Below are 22321 nucleotides of genomic sequence, written 5' to 3' on the forward strand. Positions count from 1 at the left end.
CCCCTCTACAACAAGTTGTTGGGAAAAAGGTTGAATCTTGCACATTAATGCTGTAGCTTTGTCTCAAAATAGGGTACCCTATTTTTATCAGTCGACATACATGATGTAGGATCTCTTTAAAACAAGAACAAATCCAGTCTATAGGTACTTAGAACTTCTGTATATACGGAGGGATATTGGCGTTATATTTTCAGAGAAAAAAAATTAAATAAAAACAATGTGTTGAATGTAACAGACAAGTTCCGGGGGGGGGGGGGGTCAGTTATATGTGTGTAAATTAAAGTGCATTGTAAATTCTTTTTAAAAGTGAGGCAAGGATTCAACAAGCAAATGTCTTGAATAAATACTATACTGACATTTTTCAATGAAAATATAACTTCAAAATACCTCCATAGACTCTGACAAAAATATCTCGTGCGAACTAATAGTTTCTGAGACCCATTTTAGGAATAGGGTACCCTATTTTGAGACAAAGAGTGGGCAAGCTTCGATCTTTTTCTCAACAAATGGTTGTAGAGTTGATAGTAGTGACCTCCTTTCATTATTTAAAAAATGTTTTTTCATATCTTCAAGATAAAGCTGGACCTGTGCAGTTCTAACTGATTAAAAGGCATTGTTCTGTTCTTGTATGCGCAATTTGGATACAACACAACATGTAAAATCCGGTTTTGCGGATCACCACACTTTTTTTTCTTTGAAACTGATGACGAAGTACACAATAAATAACGTCATGTATTTTTTAACGCGTTTGATAATAGTTCGCTTAAAAAAGTTTTGTTGAACAAGTATCCATCGTACAAAGTTAGCTTTATATAATTTGAACGTTTAATATCATAGATACCAAAGTTTATGCTGGATAATGTCGTAAAAATTGGTTTTACCGGGTGGCAATAAATACAAAAATTAATTTACTGCCAGTCAGTAAATTCAAAATTTACAACATGACTATACTAAAGAATAGGGGGCACTTAATGATATTGTGATAACAATCTAGTAGTATATAACACAACACATCCTGGCAATTTTTAACACGGAAGGAAATGTAACTCCCAGGTCGTCCATCCGAATTTTTTTTTCAGACCGGGAGCTACAAACCTGCAGCTAACAATTGTAATGTACATTTGAACTTTTTATTACAATCGAGCTTCATTTCCAGACTCTATGATAAGAATAAGAAAGGGAACTTACATCATGTGGTCCAAATTCATGCATCGAATTTCATTGTATATATACGTGATACTTATTTGTAAGAATGAAGAAGTTCGATTAAAAAATGTATTATTAATTATGTATAGTATTCTTTTATTGTTATCCGCTACTTTGGTCAAATTTTAACATCGTTGCTTATGTGAGCGATGTGGACCATGGGCTTGTTTAATCGATAGCATATTCTGGTCTAGCATCCGGTTCATCAATTTCAATTTACCTTTTATACTCCTTTGAGTAGTAATGCATGTACTCAGAGCAAGTGAGGATGTAAAGTTTTCTGTTTGGTTTCACGTTTTATAGTTCTTGCGAAATAAACACGCTGTACCCTTCCAATCTCTAGTAATATTGAATCTTCGAATCCAGCTGAAAAAGAAATGCAAATCAATTTCTTTTCATCTATATTGAGAAATCTCGGTGATTATGGCTACTAGTATTTGCGGTTGCTGGTTGAGGATTGTCGTGCGAAAAATTGGTCACTGAACAAAAATTTACCTTCCCAACTAAAATGACACATTGACGCACAGATAAAAATCTTGTTATTTTAATTAAATGATAAGTTTCAACAGGATCCCGGATCCAAAAGTTGAAATATAAGCATGAAAAATTACTTTGGTCAAAACTAAATATCATTTATTACATCGACTCGAAACGACAGAATAGTTGTATCATGGATCTACATGTAGCATCGATCGCATGTAATTACACAGAAGACTATATCAATTTCGAAACCAACATATTGTTACTTAAACAATAAAATGCTTTCTTTTGGGATTCATTCGGGATATGAAGGTAGCGACATTGCAGAAAAAATACATAACCCGCTAACTTATGTAATTTTTTTTCTGCAATGATCGTTACCTTCATAACCCACCTAAATCATCAAAGAAAGCATTTTATCATTTATATTAACATTTTTCTTTTCACTAATTAATAAATTGATTAGGGAAAATTAGTAAAATTAACTAAACTACTGTTAATGTACATAAGTAGGTTAGCTAAAAGAAATAACCAAATCGTCACCTGTGAGACTTTGAGTCTTACATCATCATGATCATTTCGTTCAGTCTGTGATTTTTTTAGGTCGCTGTTGGCTTCGACCAATCGATAAATAGGGTGTGTCAATTTCAGTCCTGTCAATTTCTTGTCAGTTTCAGCCGCTGTAGATTTCGACCAATCGATAAACGGGGCGTGTAGATTTCAGTCTTGCTGCTTCTATAGAGCTATGAATTTTAACTATAAGTTTCCGTAAGAAATACAGGAAATATTACTTGGTAGATGTAAATATAAGGATTTTAATGTTCCCTTTCTTCTCAATACACATATATATATATAATATAACCTTTTCCTATTGCACATGTTTACTGTTAACATGATTTACAATGTATATATATTTTTTCTTCTCTCAAAAGTACATTTATTACAATAAGATAGCCAAAACATACATGTTATACAAATCATATCAAGGAAATGCCATCATAACTGAAACAAATTTCTTGTTCCTACATATACAGTGCGTACCCTGTATGCCTCTACAAGGTTAATTAAAACAAATATATACTCTTGGAAAACATAAAAGAAATAGTAATCGAACATTACACATAGTGTATTTTAATAACAATTCGTTGTTTCTTTTTTAAACAAATTATGCAAAACATAAACATAATTTTTTTCTTTTAAAAAATGTACAGAGCAAATATTTTATCCAACTACATCGAAATCATCTACATTGCCTTCTTCAAACAAGTTGCTTCATAATCTTCACAAAATCTATAAAGTAAAAAAAAACCTGAGAATTATTTCACTAAATTATTAACATAATAAAACATAGGGTTCGTGGTAAAATATACAGTAACATTTTGAAGGAATATTTGCGTTTCAGATCAGATTTTTAAAAGTCGTATCTAATCAATAAAAATATCTATACACCTCTTACTGTGTTCGCTAATATTCTCTTGTTTAATGGAATTTTTAGTATATAAATATTTAAACGACCAGTTCAGATATTTTCACATATACCACATAAAAGAAGCCATTGATTTTACGTTTTAAAGTGACAGACGACACAGTGGATGGTTCCATTAACTGGCGGGAAAATGGTATATAATCAGGTATTGATATCATACATAGTACACGTTGTCAATAAACCTATCAAACTGTGATCTTCAGTTATCGTACTTTGATCAATAGAATAGAAATACATATGTACTTTTTTTCTAAATTTTATAGATTCTTGACTGAAAATTTGAAAATGAATTTTATTTAATAAATGTGGTTATATGGGTATTTCTTACTTATAAGATTGTAAATGTATTTTGTAAACGCGAAAATTTCTTACCGTTGTATTGCATCAACCCCGTTTCATTTTCATCAAAATCAGCTAAAATCTCATCAATGTCTGTTGCCGATACCTTCTCCTGTATCGAACCTAACAATGCAATTAGTTCCCCTTTATTCAAAGCACCATCGCCATCACTATCAAAATTTTGAAATAGTTTTTGAAGTTCTGAGTCTTTGTCCTTCGTTTCCTTCCGTTTTACAATGGAAACGACTAATTCCTCAAACGTTATTTTACCATCACCTGTAATAACGTAAATATTTCCTCAAACGGTATTTTACAACAATGATACACAAGCCTTTTCAAACAAAGAAGATTTGATAGAAAGGTAATTAAAACCAAAACAATTAAGAAGGAATCATTAGCTATCGAAAACTTTATAATTTCCTATGCGATAATTCTTTGAAATAAAGAATTAAACACAATAGGGCCATTGTTAAGCACATAAGGAAAACATCTAGTATTTTCGAAATGAAGTTAAGTCTCTTAAGATACAAATAATTATAATTTAGTCTTTACAATGTCTTTATCTCGATTATACAAGTGTGGGTTTTTGCGTTGACCAGTTTGACTTACCGTTCACATCGTACTCTCTGACCAGACTCTCCGCGTCCTCTCTGGAGGTTGGGGTCTCGGTGATGGAATTTATCGTGGTCAGTGCCCGCTCAAAGTCGTCCGCCACTAAATATCCTTTCTTAGATTTGTCAAAAAAATTAAACGCATCTCTATACACTGAAAATAAATAAATATCGAATCTCAAATGATTATTGCTTTTCTTGGCAATGCTAGCAATACATTGTCTTTTATAAAACTCTTTCGAAAACTTAATCATACGGTCTGTTTCTCTCCTTTCGAAAAGGAAAGGGAGGGGAGGGGTAACAAAGTGGTACAGCATGATAGTTATGATATGATAAAGAGGGGTACAATACTTACTGTCGACTTCAGAAGGGCAGAGAGACTGCATCACTTTCTTATAGCGAACGTACTTATTGGAGGCCTGAAATTATAAGAAACAAAAATAAAGAAACGAATCATTGGAGCCCATTGGTAAAATATAAAAAAAAGTTAGCTCTAAAAGTTCACGGCTATTTCAGGATAATTATCAAATATGCAATGCAGTATGTGCTGAAAAAAATCTGTTCATCATCATCATCATCATCCTCCTCATCATAGCGTTTGGTTAGAACTTATCTTTAATAGTAACGTTAAGTTGTAATTCATATACCATACAAACACTGCATACTTTATGCTGTTTAGACAACTAAAATACAATCGGGATCACCATTAAAAAATACCAACCATTTTCAAGTTATTCCATAAAATCTGTTCTTTTTTAGATTAAAAACTTAACAAATGTATATACATATATCCCTTTCCGGGAATTTATACTACCCATCACCGGTCACGCTGAAAACCAATCAATAGCCCTTAAATTCATTCTCGTCACAAAAAGCGATTTAGAAACTTAAAATGCAGGCTGACAAAGGTATCTAATACTCAAGAGAACAAAGACCATGAATTAATCATCGACTCATCTCCAGCAACTCAACTTTTAAACAAAACCATTTCGTTGCGGATGAATATTTTTCAGGTCGGACTTTGCCTTTGAATCCGATTTTGTTCAATAAATCCACGTTTCTTCTTGGCAATTCAGCTAAAAAAAAACGTTAAACAATATTCGCATGTTGCTTCCATGGAAACAATAAAACATACTTTTGACATGCATAGTTTGAAACAAGGATCGTGGTTTCAATACCTATGAATATGCATAATGTATCAGTTATCGATTCTAAAACTTCTGGCACCCTGGGGCATTGGACGATATTGGATTGCTGTGTTTTCCTAAACGTTAAGAATTATCCCTGGAAGAATAAAACCGTGACAATTGCATAAATGTTATTATTCGTTAGCTCAACCAAGGACAAGAAACGGAATACGATTGTACAATTCTGCAACCAATATGCGATGAATCTTTTCAACGACGCAGAGCGAAATGCACTGGGCATTCGAGAAGTCCGTCAACTTCTACAGCTAACTAAATAAAAAAACAAAGTATACATTTTTAAAATTACAAATGTGGATCATGCCACTTACTAGTATATGTATATTATGTTATTTGTTGTCATTGAATTAAAAGATTTTTTTTCAGACTGCCATCGCCCGACATGCAAAACTACACACTACTCATGTAAAGAAATACTAGTACGCAATAAAAAGCTTGAGTCTGAAAATAAAATCTGTAGTTGTTAACTTGTTAGCAAGTTTAACCTCAATCAGAAAGCCTAAACTGGTAGTGATATCATTAAATTACCGCCTCAGAATTGCAACATCATATCAAATGCACAATAATGTCACGAGAGGACAAGTTACCAATCTATTTTGCAAGGTCATAGGGAAAATGGTTTCGCTCTTTTTATTACACGTGATAAAAAATAAGGTGTATAGAAATCTAATACATTTATGCTGAAGATATTTCGTATATGTCTTTGAAGAGATTTAAATTTTTACTAAAATGTTCTTTAGTGCAAAGCAAAAACAGATCACTTATAACAGAAAGTTGCCAGTTCAGACTGTGTATGAGAAATGTTTGATTTTGGTATTCTACCTTGCTTGTGTGTAAATAATAAATGTCTGATTGCTTTGTCATAAAACAAAAGATTTAAAACTCCGGTGTAGCGACTCATGCTAGCTCTCTGAATGCTTGATTGCTTCATTGTTGATTTTCTTCCTAAAGATAACAGGCCAAATGCTTTAAACAAATACCAAGGAAAAAATTAAACCACGGACTGACCTTTGCAGACATTTTGAAATGGAGTGTCCATTCCGAAGCTTTTGATTCAGTTTGCGAGTAAATATGGTAAGTTCTACTTTAAATCTGCTTTAAAAATGATTTACATGTAATTAATAGTTTAATGGGGGAAAGAACCAGAAAGGTTGAACGTAAAGAAAAGTATCTGCTTCAAATCGTTAATCGTTGATTCGTGTTCATCTGATGTGTTTACCTCTTTCTAAATAATAATGTGCATGAAAAAGATTTCGTGCCGCTGCAGTTGTCTTAAAATGAGATTTAAAAGATACAGTGGATGTTATTTTTATCCCGTTAGTTTTATTACCAAAAGAGCCAAACTCGATCTGACCTCAGTCGATGTTGTCCATGCTTTTCTGTTTTTTCATCGTTGCTAGAATTACATGTACACTTATTTTTACTGATCTTGAGATAACCAATAATGAGGTATATGATAAAAGAAAGTCCACACATCAATTCTTCATTTGATTTATCTTTAACAAAGGAAAAAAGTAAAGGTGAAAATAAAAAAAATAATTTCATTTATTTAAAAATTGGTTGATTTTTCCAAAACAAATATTCTACAAATGTCTGTTTGGTTATATTTTCCAGGTGGAAGGAGTCAAACCAGAAACTGTTGCAAGTAAGTCATTTAAAATACAATCAACATGGAGTACATGTAATATCTCATACTTGAACACATTTATAACCACTTGAAAATGTAATTCAATTTTGAAGTATCTTGAATTGGTATTCGCGAATCTTGTAGTGTTTAAAGATGCCTTCGCCATGTTCGACAGAGATGGTGAGGGATTCATCTTGACCCGGGAACTGGGTCCCATAATGAGATCTATGGGCTACGCCCCAACAGAAGCTGAACTTGCAGACATGATAAATGAGGTTGACTCCGATGGTATGTGTGATGTTTTTCTTCGTGATACATGTACGTGTAATATGAGAATAGGTATAAAATCAAAAGAAGACTCTGTCTCATTGAATAGTTAAACAACTCAACTAATAAAATTAAGAGGCATTATTTTGAATACAAGATATGTCAAATACAGTTTTGTATGGGGGAAAATATCAGATTTTTTTATGGCTATAACGGTGCCTAAAAGTATCTGACATTAATTTTTTAAGAAAAACTGTATACGGCATATCGGTATGTCCAATGGAGATATGAACTTACAATGTACTCTTTATTTTGATTAAGATATTTGTGATACTGTTTGCAGGAGAAGGAATCGTGTACTACGAAACTTTTCAAATGTTGATGTCTAGACACGCAAAGACGTTAGAGACAGTTAAGGAACTAATGGAAGCCTTTCTAGTGTATGATCGAGAGAAGAAAGGCATTGTGTCTTGTTCAGATCTCAGACAAGTCTTACAACAAGTAGGTGAAAAACTGAGCAGCGAAGAAGTAGACGAGATCATAAATTCAGCGGAAAATGCCCCTGGCGGACACATATATTATGAGGGTATGGTTAAAGCTTCTAGTATAAACAGCGTCATTAGCTAAAAACAAACACAATTTTAAAAATATAAACGGAAATTAGAAGACTTGATGAAAAAAAAATATCTTAAAGGTAGAGGAGGCTTGAGTAAACGTACACTTCCAATGATAATCAAAGAATGCATTTACAGGATATACTCAGTTGATATAAATCAATTCTAGATTGTTACTTCTACTGAACAAACTCATATCGCTCTTTGCATGTTTCGAAACAAGTAATCGGAAAAATCCAACATAAAACGCCAATCAGTTCGAAAAGAGCAACTTTCATTATTTTCGTTATTAACAAGCTCTATTGTAGGCTGAGCACTATTGATCCCACAGATATGCCTGTTATTGTATCAATTCAATAAGATTATGAATCACAAAATGCTGATTTTAATTGATTCGAACGAAGACAAGAAAGCTGTGTTGATATTTTGCACATCATATAAATAGATTATGTACGTAGCCAATCCGTGCAATGATTATGATAGTTTTGTTATCTACAGAATAATTAGTCTATTGCAGTAAATTATAGATATTAATTTACAAACTTTAACAATTATTATGAAATAAGATTATCTTCAAGAAGTTGCGTTTTAAAATGATTATGTGTAAAATCTTTGCTTATAAAACTGTAATTCTTACCTTGATGTATTATGGAACTAAATTGTTTCCCACTTGTGAATTCGTTTAAAAGCACTGTTATTAATTACATTCAATGGAACCGCCCTTCCAAAAACTGTTTGTTCTGCATCCATAAAGAGTACATAGGACAAAAAAGAAAAAAATCGACCGCTCTCCCGATATTAAACCTTTCCAATTAAAATCATATAGGTTGTCGACATTTAGACATTAAGACTCAATCGATCACAGGGTTTAATTGAATGTTAAGTAAACATTTGTTCGAATTTTTTGTTTCCCACTGTGTATTTTGAATAAAAGGATCATTAATGATTACAATAACATTGGTTTTGTGGTATTGAGTACTTAATATTTAGCAATTTAGTGATTAAACCAGAATTTTAATTATAAAGGCAAAAACTATCATTCATCAAAAGCAGAGTCCTCCCCGTAGAAATAGAAAACTTTACAACTCTGTATTTTTTGGATATGCAAGTAAAAATTATATTTTATTCACATAGTTGTTATACTTATCAATCTCATTACCTTGTCAATGAAGTTACAGGCATTTCTATCATATCTATTTTTATACCAGAGAAATCTAAGAAAATAACAATAAAGACGCAGAACAGACACACATATGAACGACGGAGACGTTAATAAACGTTAATAAAAAAAAGAATACATTTTATGTATACAATAGCTAAATCAACATAAATTTAACGTATGAGATTCAAATACTACACAATAATAATACTGAATAAACATTATCAAAATTATGTAAAATCTTGTTACAGAATTTATAAACCTGATGGCACACAGCTGAGTATGTACTGGACAACGAGATGAAAGGACTGAATAAACAAGGAGGACATTTACATTAACCAGGAGAGGATCAATTGGGGAATTATATGTTATGTCTTAAGTGTCAAAAGCTTAGATTGCTGTGCTCTGTGCGACCAAGGAAAAAATAAAACGTACAATCTTCCAGTGTGAATCGTGTTTCATACTACTAGTAGTAGTTGCAACCATGTACATGATGTAGCTGTCGTTCAACACCAATGCTTTAATTCTGACATGATACGTTGCAAGGATCGTTTAGAAATGTTTCAGTATATACTAAAGGCCTTTTTTCAGAAAATATAGTGATAATTTACAAATACATCACAACGGTTCTTATAAATATTGCTTTCAGCATTCATTTGTACATACACCCACTAATTAGAGTAATACACATATTACAAGCAGAGGATATTAGGGTTTAATATCAATTATTCCTGATTGAGAAGTTTAAATAATAATTATACAAACACTAATCATAAAAGAATAAGAAATAAAATAGTTTCGCTCAAAATATTTTTTTACAGAGACTATTTAGATTTCAGTACAAAATGAAACATATATACATTGAAATTATTTTTACAACCTTATGTGGAAAGTAATTAAAATATAATTAAGTTTTGTTTTAAACGGCACAACTTAATAACTTAACCAATGAGCGTTAGCATAAGTCGATTCCACAGAGAAATAAATTGGGATTGACCTTGTTTAATTCTGAAAAAGGTTTTTTGGGAGTTGGTTTTAATCAACTCTCTTATGCAGTTAATCAGACAAACCGCAAGTGAAACAGTGTTTGGACCTCAGCACAAATCATTGCTGCTGACAAGACTTAGTTCTTGAAAAATAATTGATTAATTCGATGTAATGTATGCTAAAACATTGTTTTTCAAGGAAACTTATTTATAAATACCTTGAAAATAGTCAGATTTTAGATGGTACGAACAATTTAAATATTTTTTGTAGTCGTATGTACTCCTACGCCAGAGTTCAATATGGTCTCGTTCAACTCGACGCTCGGATGTCTCCTTAAATCCTTGTCGGAGATTTACGGTGTCAGCCGAGCGTTTGGTTGAACGAGACAAGAGTTCAATATTGCTTGGATCCATGCAATTTTCGATTATTACTGATACATAGTTTGACTGAATTAATTTTATCTTTAAATATTATTTAACATGATTCATATGGGGGTTTCTCGACACTCTTATCGAAAAAGTACAAAAATTCATTTATAAAAATGTGCGTAATTCAAATTAGAAACTACATGTACTTGTCATGCAAAATAACATTTCAGTGATTTTAAAATAAATAAACATCGACAAAATCAACTCCCATCAGTTCTTCAGTACTTTGATTTATTAAGAGAACCGAATTCCATGCGTTGCAAAAGGTGTTGAACCCCAGTCTAGTTTCCAGAGTTGAAACCCTGTTTGTTGTTTAGACCAATGGAATTAATTTCTTTTTTAAACATATTTCTAAACCAGAATATTTCGTAAAAAATTCTAAACTGTTAAACAAAATGTTTGCGTCATCAACACAAAATATATTTTATGCGCCTTGTCATCAACGGAAATTCCAAAAATTGTTTTGTTTCTAAATCAAGAATAGCAAAAATTTCTGCACAAACGACAAATATTGAGCGACAAGGTCAAAATTCTCTTTGTATACTGATTTGTTCAGATAAATCAATTGCCCACACTGTAAAAATGATGCCTCTAAATGATATTTAAAGTCTCAATCCGGTTCAAAATTACTTTTGTTCTGTTCCTCTTTCTGAGCATGCTCTTAAACTTCTACCAAATTCAATAGACTAAACGACCGTTTAACATTAATATTTTATAAATACATGTATATACTTTTTTCTGGATTACATAACATAAGAATGTGATCGGAAGATATATTAAAGTGCATGTAGCTCATATAAACATTAAACATCTATTTAATAACGGTAAACACCAATTATGATCGCTGAATATAAAAGCAAACATTCAATGAGACCTAAGGCTTAGTTGATTTAAGGAAGTACAGCTATTCCTTTCGCCGAGTTTTTAATTTTCCACATAGATTAACAAGGATGTATACAGTTATCACAGTTAATTAATATCTACCGATAAGGCATAAATCCTTTTAACCCAACTGTTTGCAAAACCCCACTTTGCCTGGTATTCAACAATTGCGTTATGTCATAGACAAAAGTTACCTTGGACTAGAATAAGAATAATGACATGACATCCGGAAAATTTGTATTCATTTTCTTAAGGCGAAACATAATTTACTTTTTAAGTGCATGACCCCTGTATACTTAGAAATCATTGCCAGATTAAGAATCAATTATTTTGTCATAGATCAGAACGACAAAGTTATAATCCTCCTTATTCCTTAAAAAAGAACATCTTGTTCATAAAAATGCTCCTTTTCAGTTTTGAAGAATTCTTAAGCTATCTTACAAAATTCACTATTATTCAATACAAGACTTAACATAAGGTAACGTTTATAAGTAATTTTAGTTATAAAGGAAAGTCTTCAAATTATTACGTTTACGTTTTGGAATAGACAAGTTCTATTCCTTGATCCTTATCTTTGATAGAGACCGTCTGTTGAATTGATAAAGCTGGCCTAAATCTTATCACAATCACTTAAACAGAATTGAATATGTCTGAAAATTACAGAAATTTCAAAGAAAATGGCAAGAAAATCATTGCTGTGTGCAGAAATTACAAGTAAGTTCGCTCGTGTTATGCTAAACAAAGACATGAAGATTATTATGAAAATTACAGAAATTTCAAAGAAAATTGCAAGAAAATCATTGCTGTGTGCAGAAATTACAAGTAAGTTCGCTCGTGTTATGCTAAACAAAGACATGAAGATTATTATGAAAATTACAGAAATTTCAAAGAAAATGGCAAGAAAATCATTGCTGTGTGCAGAAATTACAAGTAAGTTCGCTCGTGTTATGCTAAACAAAGACATGAAGATTATTATCTCACATATGTATTCCTTAATGCACATTTGATTCACTGGTACTTATTTACAAATATTAGGTTATTACGACCTCATCACATCTGATTGGTACAGTAGCATAACAGGAGTCTTACAAACAATGATTAACTGACTTGTTATAATAAAAACATACTTACATGTACGTAGATTTAGATTCATGTTACTGAAAGCTAGCTAAACATATTTTCCTAAATTTTAGAGGACTGGTAGCAGCGCAAGGAATACAAAATCCGGAAAAACCAATTCTCTTTATGAAACCGACTTCCGCTTACATATCCGAGGGACAAGATATAAAGGTACATTTTCCATAACAGCATCAGAAAAAACATGTAGCTAATATTATTCACTTGGTTAATAAAAAAAGAGGTAACATATTAGATAATGTATACCTCTATTTGCAAAAGCGTGTTCCCTGCGTATCGTTCAGTTACATTTAAATTATATGTACGTTATATTATATAGGTGTTAAAGCTTAAGGGCAAAAATTGGATAAATATTTAACCTCTCTCTCTTCTCTCTCTCTCTCTCTCTCTCTCTCTCTCTCTCTCTCTCTCAGTTTACTTATTTAATATGTATAGATGCAATGCAACTCTTTAAGATAATTAAATATACAAGTATAAGCAAAATATTATTTCTTCGAATAAACATTCCCCGGTATATATATGTATTTATAAAGAAGGAATCCATGGAAATGGGGAAAATTGTAAACTATTCATTTGCATTGTCAATCTTTCATCGGTGTGAAAAATCAAGACTTACCTTCAATACGAGTGTTTCTTTGGTTAGTGTTATCGCTAATAATAGGAGTCTCTGCAAATTAATTGAACATATTGAAGCCCTGTTTAAACAGTGCACATGCCTGATGTCTCATTGTTTGCATAAATTGTCGATAAAGCTGCTTTATTGGATATAAAATAAAATCTTACCATCTTCAAACAACTTTTGAAGCATAAGATGAAGAAAAACAATTCGAAATGCGATATTGTTCTCGCACCAATATCGATGCTCATTTTCATTATTGGCTTTGTAATCATTGAACTGAGGTTTAGAAGGTCTTTGAATCAATTTGGCATTATCATAATAATGTTAAACTTACTTGCAGATCCCTCTTGGGTGTAAATTGTTATATCATGAAGTGGAACTCGGAGTTGTTATCAGTAAAAGATGTTCAAACATCTCGCCATCTGATGCTTCAGATTACATTGGCGGATTCTTGCTGGCACTCGATATGACGGCAAAAGACTTCCACATCGAAGCTAAAGAAAAATCGAGGCCTTGGTTCCTCTGTAAAGGCTTTGACACGTCGTGTCCCGCAAGCGGCTTCATTGACAAGGAAAAACTATCAAATTATAGCGATACACGCCTGTGGCTCAAAGTTGACGGAGTTACGAAGCAAAATTGCAGCACCTCGGATATGATTTTTTCTGTTCCCGAAATAATCTCTTACGTCAGCAAGTACTTTACACTAGAGGTGGGTGACGTCATTTTGACGGGAACACCGGCCGGATCCGGCCCCGTGCATGCCGGTCAGACTATTGAATGTGGTCTGGCTGATATTGCGACAATGAAATTTGCTGTTGTAGAAATTAACTAGAGCCATTTTGAAATATCTTTATGACCTTTTTTATCATTAATAAATACATGTACTTGTGATTTACAGATATCGTAAATCAATTTGGGTAGATATGGACATAGTTAATAGAAAGCAATAAGAACATTGTTAGTTTTCAATACAATTTTTAAAAAATATTGTCATAAAGAAATTGTTGACTTACTGGGTGTGAAGCAATTGTTGGTTTCTAAAATCGATTTTTCAATAAAAAGTAAAACCAAAAATTACGTTGAAAGTATTTAATTGAATTTTTTTGAAATACAAAAAACTGAAGGTGAACAGATTTATTAAATTATGATGGATAGCACGGCTTAGTGGTTACATTTGCAAGGCATCCAAATGCTACTTGTTCGACCCCCGCTGTGGTCACTTGGTTCTTTGTGTTGTGCCCTTAGACAATACACTTCATCTTGCATTGCCTCAATCCACAAGTTGGAATTGTAAAAGGCTCAAATTTGAGTTAACCTGATATGAACCGGCGCCATCAAGGAGGGGGGGGGGAGAAGAGGACCAATGGCTCTCATCCGCGTAGCATTACGGATACCAAGAATAAGAACCGGTCCTTTATGTCTCATGGCGTAGAAGTAACTGGTTCGTGATTGTATTAGACACCCAGTAATAATACCCTGACTGACGTTGTTTTCCTATTCATTTTCTTTGATTCACCATGAATTTGTTTTTACTTGCAAGAGTATATATGTCTCTTACTTATGAATTTCTTTCTTTTTTATCCTTTAAAGAGTTCAACTTTGTGAAGTACTTCAAAAAATGATTTGGCGGCTTGTTTAGACGTTTTAGACGTCAACACTTCACATTTCCCTATTTTGTATACATTTTGTTCCATTCAATGACTACTAGGGATGACATTCGTGTCACAGGATATTGGAAGGTTTTGTCTGCTTTTGTCACTTTCTAATATGACCGGTGCATTACGGAGAAATCTTTGCGAAAATCGATGACTTACTTGAATAACCGCGAGATGAAATTAGTAAATGGAGAGTGAAAGGTATTGGAGGTCTATATGCGTCAATAAACAGATGAGGAGTCTATTGGAGCACCTGTACGTTTAAAGGGAACTTGAACAGAAACGCGATCCTTAACAATAATACGAAATGTATTTCAAGAACAGTGTTATTACCTTATTAAGAACAGGACAAGTGTCTGCATAAATGTACTTAATCTAGATAGATATAATCTGCGTGCATCCATATCTTGTACACAACACGACTCGAGGTTTCTGTGAAGGGACGCGTTTCAACATGGTGAGTGTTTTTCTTTTCCGTTTTCTCAAATTTAGAGTACTTCTGTTTTGTTCTGCTCTGCTTTAATTTCAATGAATGATGTTTCTCCTTTAATAAATAACCCAATATTGTGCTTCACGCTACAACTTAAATACCATTCGTTCTGATGTGTTAGATATTGATGAGCATTTTTTTAAAGTAACAAATCGTTATGCATGGAAAGCATCGTTTTCATTTACGGGAAGCTGGATGGTCACGATTTTATCATCAGTTCTAGTGATTTGTTTCGAACTTGACGTTCTTTGTCATTAACACTCAAAATATATTATACAGATTTATAGCTTTGAAATTCGATCTTACCAGAGTATTTGCTTTACATTATTTACAGAGCTTCTTTTTTTTAAGTGGTTTAAATACTCTGAAAATTACAATTCAGACGTTAAAATTATAAACTTCAGTAATCAAATCTGTGGGTAAATACTCTTTTTGACAATGTATAAAACACGTTGTATATACATGTATTATCTTATTTATTCTATTCTATATGAACAAAAATCTTATGTATATACTAATTGGTTGGTTTTTGTTTTTTACAAAAATATTAAAATGCGATTCTTTAGTTATAAGTAGATGTAGGTCATTAATCATTCAATTTTCGGATAGTTTCTACACAGTAGTAAACATTTATTTGCATTTCAATTATTCTAGGCTAGCAAACTGTCCCCAGAACAGATTATGGGTAAGTAGCAAAATAAGCAGTATTGCTACATGTATTTTGAACAGTTTTAATGAAATAATCATATTTGGAGATTTAAATTGATGAAATTGAAATAGAATTCCATATCTTTTAACCACAGTTAAAAGACATGTTAAATATGTTTTTACAATAATTTTATTAACTACTAGTATAAACTGTTATTCTTGTAGATTATTTTTTGTTAATGAGCTTTGCAAGTCAAACGATCATTAAGAACGGCATAACTAGCAGGCAAAACTTAATCTTTAAAACAAGATATAGAAAAAATAAAGAGATTAAAACTTTTCATGAATTTTTTTAAAGCGTGTTTAAGAATCTTTGAAACAAAATTCATTGAAGACAGGGAAATAACTCTATCTTTGTCAGTAAAGCTTGTAAGCCTTTAATTGTATCGACTGATTTCGCAAGTGTTTGACAGTCAATGTACATTAAATTATCAGAATTCCGAGTGGCTTTCAGTCTCTTTGACAAAGACAATGACGGTAGCATAAATGCAAAGGAACTAGGAACTGTCATGAGGGCCTTGGGCCAGAATCCTTCCGTCACAGAACTCAGGGCAATGGTGGATGAGGTGGATTTAGACGGTAACGCCGAACAAAGACACTAGTCAGCATTGAGTCATTCATTAACATAGACTGAATATTGTTATACAATAAATTGAATTCTGTTTCATTGTCATTTAGAAAATGCAAGAAATTCTGCATTCATTCGCTGAATGTCATATGAACTATACCCATGTGCCCATCTTACACGGATTCTTTCACTCATCTGTTTTCTATTCAATTATTTTTAGGAAATGGAGTAATTGATTTCGAAGAATTTCTGGAAATGATTGTCAAAGAAATGAACAAGACTGACACAGAGGAAGAAATGAGAGAGGCCTTTAAGATTTTCGACAGGAGCGGGAACGGTTTCATCACTGCAAAAGAGCTAAAGCATGGCATGGTCTACATGGGAGAGAGGCTTTCCGATGAAGAAGTCGAAGAAATGATGAGAGAGGCTGACAGTGATGGGGACGGAAGGATAAGCTTTGAGGGTAAGATTTGGGATTTCTGTTTATCATTACAAATGATTTTTGTACACCTCTGTAATCATTGTTTCCATTTGTATTGTTTAATTTGCTTATTTTTCTTTTTGTATTTTCAGATTTTAAAATTTTAATGAAGACAAAGAGATGACAGAATTTAGCAGCTGATAACAGTTTATTACATTGTCATTGTTCTTTATCTTTATGCAATAATGTAAAGCTAATTTGGATTTTGAAAAACAAAACGTATTTAATCATTATATGATGTCATGTTAGATATTGCCTTATTGTCTAATTACGTTATCCTAAGATATGTTGTCAATCAGGAATAAAATTGATGAAAAACACATAACTGCTGTTTTGGGATTAACTTTCCTAACGTTTCATATTGCATGATACCCTCTGAATAGAAAAGATTTGAGATATAAGTGCAGATGATCTTTTATATCTTATATTATTTTTTAAAAAAACCCATAATAGCTTCACAAAAACGCCCAGCTGCTTTTTTATTATCATATACATGTACTCAGTTGTCCTCTGGAAGCGAATAATTCAGCTACCATGGAAGAGTATATGAAAATGAAAAATTGTAATGGTATAAAATGCTTCATTGAATATTTTTGATTTTAAAGACCAGTAGGCGTAGAAGAATTAAATACTGTTGTAATTTTTTTAACATTGAAATTGGTCGGGATGTAAATATCAGTACACTCTTCACCGTGTCTAAGAATATGCATTCCACCCTCAACCCCCACCCAAAAGAAAACACACAAAAAAGAACAACACGTAGATGCAATCACTTTGGAGCGCTTGCAAACATACTGGGAACTGATTATTTACTGACACATATACAATGCAGAATCTTTATTTACAATCTGCCTTGTCTCTTTAAATTTCTGTCTCTTATCGGCGTTGAATCATTGTCTCTATAGATAAATTAACATATTACCAAGAATACAAATATACCAATGTTTGACAATTCGGTAATCAAATGCTATCGTTAAAAAGTTGGCAATTTGCGTGATTATGATCTAAGATGTGCGGTAGCACCACTCAGCTGGGGAATTAATGAAGCGCCTACTTGGTTGCAAGATTTAACAGCAAGGTAAAGTGTTTTTGTTGCATTTTATACAAATCTTATATTATAATGAAGGTAATTTATCGTTAATATCTTAAGCATAACACTTTTATTTCTCTTGGGTCAAGTTTATATACGCTTTCGTAAGCTTAATGTACATATCAATAACTAGGCATTTTGACCCTTTTCGCAAACCGTTTTTATAGTTCAATGTATATTATTAACTTTCTGATCATCAAAATCGTTATGAAAATATTGAAAAAAAGAATGTATTACGAACAATGCAACATGTTTATTCTAGAGATCAACAATGAGTAAAAGAAAGCTATGTCGGAGAGAAGTTAAAGAATTTAATACATTCTGTTTACTTAATAAAACAATTATTTCTGTCTGAATGCTAGGATTAACATATACAATCTCTCGACCCAAAAAGTAAAAGCGACTTTGTTTAAATGACACCATTTTCTCACAAAGGAAATGATGACCTGGAAAAATGTTCTTAAAAGTTATCGAGAGAATAAAAACTATAGTCAGAAGGTAGTTGTGTCGTAAAGTTGGATTTGTTTGAAAATTTAAACAAATTGTTTACACCTTGGTGATGTTGCTTTATTGTTAGGTTTATGTTGAATCTCGTGTACTTGAGAATTCGATTAGGAATGAATATAGAATACTCATTATTTGCGTTACAGATGGATTTATTTTAATGGAAGATTTTAACATAACTGACGTATAGTTTGTATCGTGGGCATGGAAGATCTAAGCGATGAGCAGATCGATGGTAAAAACCTTTAGCATCTTCATTTCACGAATGATATGTATCAAAACATCTTATCTGAAGTTTGCGACAATTGATCTATAACATAATCCTCGTTTTCCGTCTTAGCTATTGTATTCATTATATTTATTAATCGTTTCTTTGAAGAGTTTAGAGCTGTGTTTGATTTGTTTACCGAGGACGGGTCTGATGTTCTCAGTATCGAAAACCTGGAGCGTGTGTTGAAGACCTGCGGAAGAGAGCCATCGTCTAAAGACCTGAGAGAAGTGATTCGTTTAGTGGATCCTACAGGTTTGTTAGAACTTATTTCAATTCAGACATCGTTCAGACAAAGTTTTTTTTTTAACTAGTATAATATTTTTTGTCATTCTTGATAAGTAAAAACACCCTTTTTTTCTTTAATGATGTAGAATATACCTAAATATCACATGATACAGTAGTATTTTTCAAAAATATCCATTTTAAGTTCATTCGTATATTTTGAATACAATATGTGATATGTTTCTGTTTTTAGTAAAAAGAAACAAAATATTCTGACTCTTCAATCTTTTTCTGATTGACAGGGAAAGGAGAAATATCGTTTGAAGATTTTGTTTTGGTGATGTCCAAACAGATTCGACACAGTGACAAGGAGGCCGAGTTAACGGAGGCGTTTCGCGCCTTTGACGCCGATAGAAGTGGATACATCAGTGCACATGAACTTAGAACTGTGATGACGAACATGGGCGCTAAAATGACGGAGGAGGAGATTAACGGAATGATTAGTGAGATTGACATTGATGGCGATGGAAAAATCAACTTTGAAGGTGACGTATCATGCTCCAAAGATTGTCCATCGATTTATTTGTCTTTTTGTCAGCCAACATTTTTAAAAATTATCAATCTTTGAAAAGGGAAGCAGAAAAACTTTTTAAGTTTGGCAAACATTTTGGATACATTTAGTGCCTCTCAAATATACACAAATTTCAGGCCATATCTACTAGCTCATGATTTAAATGCATTAATTATCATTAATCAATACCTAATCGAGATAAAACAACATACTTGATTGGGATAGGGATTCGTCCTCGGGGGAAAACCACATCTTGTATATTAGTATCTAAAAGCAAATTTGGCAGTACGAATATAGGATTGCGCGATATGTCTACTTTTTTCCTCTTTGCAGCGGTTTTTTTTTTTGTGTTTATATTTGTATTCATAATTAATTGTTGACTCTACATGTATTTTACAGAGTTTGTGAGACTTGTTATCAGCCGAAAGGATCTTCTACTTCGATAAATTTTCATTATCACTTTCATTCCACGAAAAAGAAAAGGAAACAATCCAATGAACCTTTAATCCATGTATTACTTTTATATGACATGTATGAATTTTGAAATTAATTATAAATAAATGCACAACAAATACCATTTCGACTTATGTATTACCTCCATTCTATTTTGACGATCACCTACGAGAGGGGAGACAAAGAAACGGTGCTTATCCGACCACGAGGTTTCATAGAATGTCTTTTACAACTGCAAAAAATACACCTCAGTTCATCTCGAAATGATGGACAAGTCAGAAAATACATAAAGAAATGTCCAGCACTGTTCACGTATTGGAGCATGTTCCCTACAGTCCAAGCCAGTTTGTATTTGGCAAATATCTTTGCCTCAGAGGTATCATTGACGAAAATAGATCGAGGTAGCTCAACAATAATAATTGGAAAAGTCAAGCCAAGAAATACGGAACTTACAGTGAGAAGCATTCTCGTTAGGTGCGAGGACCTCCTTTCAAACGTATTCGCCTCTCTTGAACTGGCTGCAAAAGAGATTCTTGAATCTCCAAATGAGATTGCTTTCCTTCTGGATTTTGCAATAGCCTTTAAAAGCAAGACATTACAGACGAACATAATCAGAAATGGTAGAACACAGAAGACGGAGAAATCAATCCACGGCCAAACATGCAATGTAAAGTGGTTCGCTTCATTACAGGGTTCTTCCTCATCGGTAGATTCCATATTCCAAAATAAATGTAAATTCAGAGCTGTCATTACAATGAAGATAGACACAACTGTAACTTTACATATTCGAAAATGGTCGTAAGTTCTTGCTTTTAACGGACGACAGACAGCTATACAGCGGTCAACGGTAACTGCTACCAAGATCCAGTTGCTGAAGTCTGTGGACAAGTAGACAAGAAACGTGTGTATTTTGCAGCCAACAGAATAGCTTCGAATATTAACGTTGAACGCATAGTGAATCCAGTCTGGAAAAAGACAGCCGTTTAAGAGCAAAATGTCTCCAAGAGCAAGATATTTAAGATAAGTGAAAGTGGGTGATCTAAACCTACAAAGTCTGTGCTGATTCAGAACAACCACAGACAAAAGACTACCAACAGTTCCGATTAGTATCAGAAACGGAGAAAGAAATGTCCACAAAGCAGTCTGAACTTTATATTCCAAAACATCACGAAATGAAAAGCTGTCATTTGAATTATTAGTCATTTTCAGTATAAAACCATGCTTGTATTTCTCAGCATCTTTCTGAAATATTGTCATGATTTACTGGATCAACAAACTTATCAAGGAAAAGATAACGTCTTGGTCTGTAATCACGAAAGACAGATGAGTAAACGATGTGAAGGGCCATTTTCTCCTGTAAAAGCTCTAGAAATGACTTCTCCGATAATGACAACACTTTATGACATCGAAAAGGCCCAGAATCGGAATGTTTAATGGGATATTTTGGAATTTTCTACCCGCCATAGCAATTTAGAACATTTAACCTAATTTTGGTTTAATAAATTTGCTTAACCGACATATAAAATTTAAGTAACTATTGTAATCTTAAATAATATTCATGTACAAGTAGGAAAACTGGTCAAAATCTGGGAGCATATCATCTCACAGTTTGAAAAACTTGTAGATGAAATTAAGTTCTATTGGTCCACATTGTTCAAAATACATCTGATTAACAGTGTACGTATTAGCGGGAAATAAACGATGCAACAAATTATCTGCATGAAAAATATTCAAATACATGTTTCAGCTTTGTATTTTCAAAGTTGGTTTTTTCTTTTCGTAATTGAATACTGTATGTTGTTGATTTTAAGTCAACCGATGAGGTATCTGTCCAGGCTAAGTGTATTTAGTTTAGTAATTTAAATCTGCCTGCAAAAGATCACTTCAGTTTTGCTCCAATTATTTTCCCTTCCTTAAATAATCTAAATCATGGCCTCTATGATCTGAGATTTCCATGAAAATGTCGAGTTTCCAGCTAAATTTTACATCCCTGAAAATAGATTCATGCAGATCAGGTCTTCGAATTACACCTTAAAAAGTACATTGAATATCTCGTCCGTTAAGTTTTACCCCAAAAAATTGGACACGTTAAGTTATCATTAACCGAGTTAACAAATTTGTAGCGCAAAAAATTATAAATATTAATTCCTACAGTAAATATTATATAATAAAGAATTATTAGCTTAGCATACAATCCAGGCAGTGTTACTCTATTAACAATACAGCAGACTGTATGAGTAGCGTCGTTATTGAATATTGTT

The 22321-nt window shown here is 32.7% G+C and overlaps 4 protein-coding genes across 6 annotated transcripts in view; 2 read left to right on the forward strand and 2 right to left on the reverse strand.

Annotated features, from left to right (window-relative positions):
• LOC128179047 (uncharacterized) overlaps positions 1 to 13310 on the reverse strand; it is a 14066-nt gene extending 756 nt beyond the window's left edge. Inside the window, exons 1-7 of one of the 3 annotated variants that reach the window (XM_052846530.1) lie at positions 13212 to 13310; positions 13045 to 13095; positions 4478 to 4541; positions 4121 to 4276; positions 3545 to 3787; positions 2230 to 2976; positions 1 to 1572 (exon numbers count right to left, since the gene is read on the reverse strand). The exon at positions 1 to 1572 is cut by the window's left edge and continues 756 nt beyond it. In XM_052846530.1, the coding sequence (XP_052702490.1) occupies positions 2945 to 2976; positions 3545 to 3787; positions 4121 to 4276; positions 4478 to 4541; positions 13045 to 13095; positions 13212 to 13301 (636 nt within the window). In that variant the 5' untranslated portion in view covers positions 13302 to 13310 and the 3' untranslated portion in view covers positions 1 to 1572; positions 2230 to 2944. Of the gene's footprint in view, positions 1573 to 2229; positions 2977 to 3485; positions 3788 to 4120; positions 4277 to 4477; positions 4542 to 4843; positions 4984 to 13044; positions 13096 to 13211 lie in introns of those variants that run through there. The other 2 variants (XM_052846529.1, XM_052846531.1) reach the window with 2 other exon arrangements.
• LOC128179065 (uncharacterized) lies at positions 6223 to 20184 on the forward strand. Its single transcript, XM_052846560.1, has 11 exons — positions 6223 to 6401; positions 6942 to 6972; positions 7099 to 7242; positions 7565 to 7807; positions 10649 to 10668; positions 15847 to 15877; positions 16336 to 16479; positions 16689 to 16931; positions 18923 to 19066; positions 19339 to 19581; positions 20007 to 20184. Exons 1-11 carry the CDS (start codon positions 6399 to 6401, stop codon positions 20051 to 20053), a joined length of 1293 nt encoding a protein of 430 aa, XP_052702520.1. The 5' UTR covers positions 6223 to 6398; the 3' UTR covers positions 20054 to 20184.
• Positions 11767 to 14124, forward strand: LOC128179048 (fumarylacetoacetate hydrolase domain-containing protein 1-like). The gene is made up of 3 exons (XM_052846532.1): positions 11767 to 12005; positions 12485 to 12581; positions 13388 to 14124. Exons 1-3 carry the CDS (start codon positions 11938 to 11940, stop codon positions 13877 to 13879), a joined length of 657 nt encoding a protein of 218 aa, XP_052702492.1. The 5' UTR covers positions 11767 to 11937; the 3' UTR covers positions 13880 to 14124.
• On the reverse strand, positions 20178 to 21612 carry LOC128179040 (nociceptin receptor-like). Its single transcript, XM_052846516.1, has one exon. The coding sequence runs from the start codon at positions 21315 to 21317 to the stop codon at positions 20226 to 20228; it is 1092 nt and encodes a 363-aa protein (XP_052702476.1). The 5' UTR covers positions 21318 to 21612; the 3' UTR covers positions 20178 to 20225.
• Positions 21613 to 22321: the final 709 nt, after the last annotated feature.

The sequence above is a fragment of the Crassostrea angulata genome, chromosome 3 (genome assembly GCF_025612915.1).
Source record: "Crassostrea angulata isolate pt1a10 chromosome 3, ASM2561291v2, whole genome shotgun sequence".
NCBI classification, from domain to species: domain Eukaryota; kingdom Metazoa; phylum Mollusca; class Bivalvia; order Ostreida; family Ostreidae; genus Magallana; species Magallana angulata.

Excerpts from the sequence above, each read along its gene's own strand:
- LOC128179065 (XM_052846560.1), top strand. Across the intron at positions 7,808-10,648 it reads CGGACACATATATTATGAGG|AGAACCGAATTCCATGCGTT; the intron begins GTATGGTTAAAG and ends TGATTTATTAAG. Across the intron at positions 16,932-18,922 it reads CGGAAGGATAAGCTTTGAGG|AGTTTAGAGCTGTGTTTGAT; the intron begins GTAAGATTTGGG and ends GTTTCTTTGAAG.
- LOC128179048 (XM_052846532.1), top strand. The coding sequence starts at position 11,938 with ATGTCTGAAAATTACAGAAATTTCAAAGAAAATGGCAAGAAAATCATT. Across the intron at positions 12,006-12,484 it reads GCTGTGTGCAGAAATTACAA|AGGACTGGTAGCAGCGCAAG; the intron begins GTAAGTTCGCTC and ends CCTAAATTTTAG. Across the intron at positions 12,582-13,387 it reads CCGAGGGACAAGATATAAAG|ATCCCTCTTGGGTGTAAATT; the intron begins GTACATTTTCCA and ends ACTTACTTGCAG.
- LOC128179040 (XM_052846516.1), bottom strand. The coding sequence starts at position 21,317 with ATGACAATATTTCAGAAAGATGCTGAGAAATACAAGCATGGTTTTATA.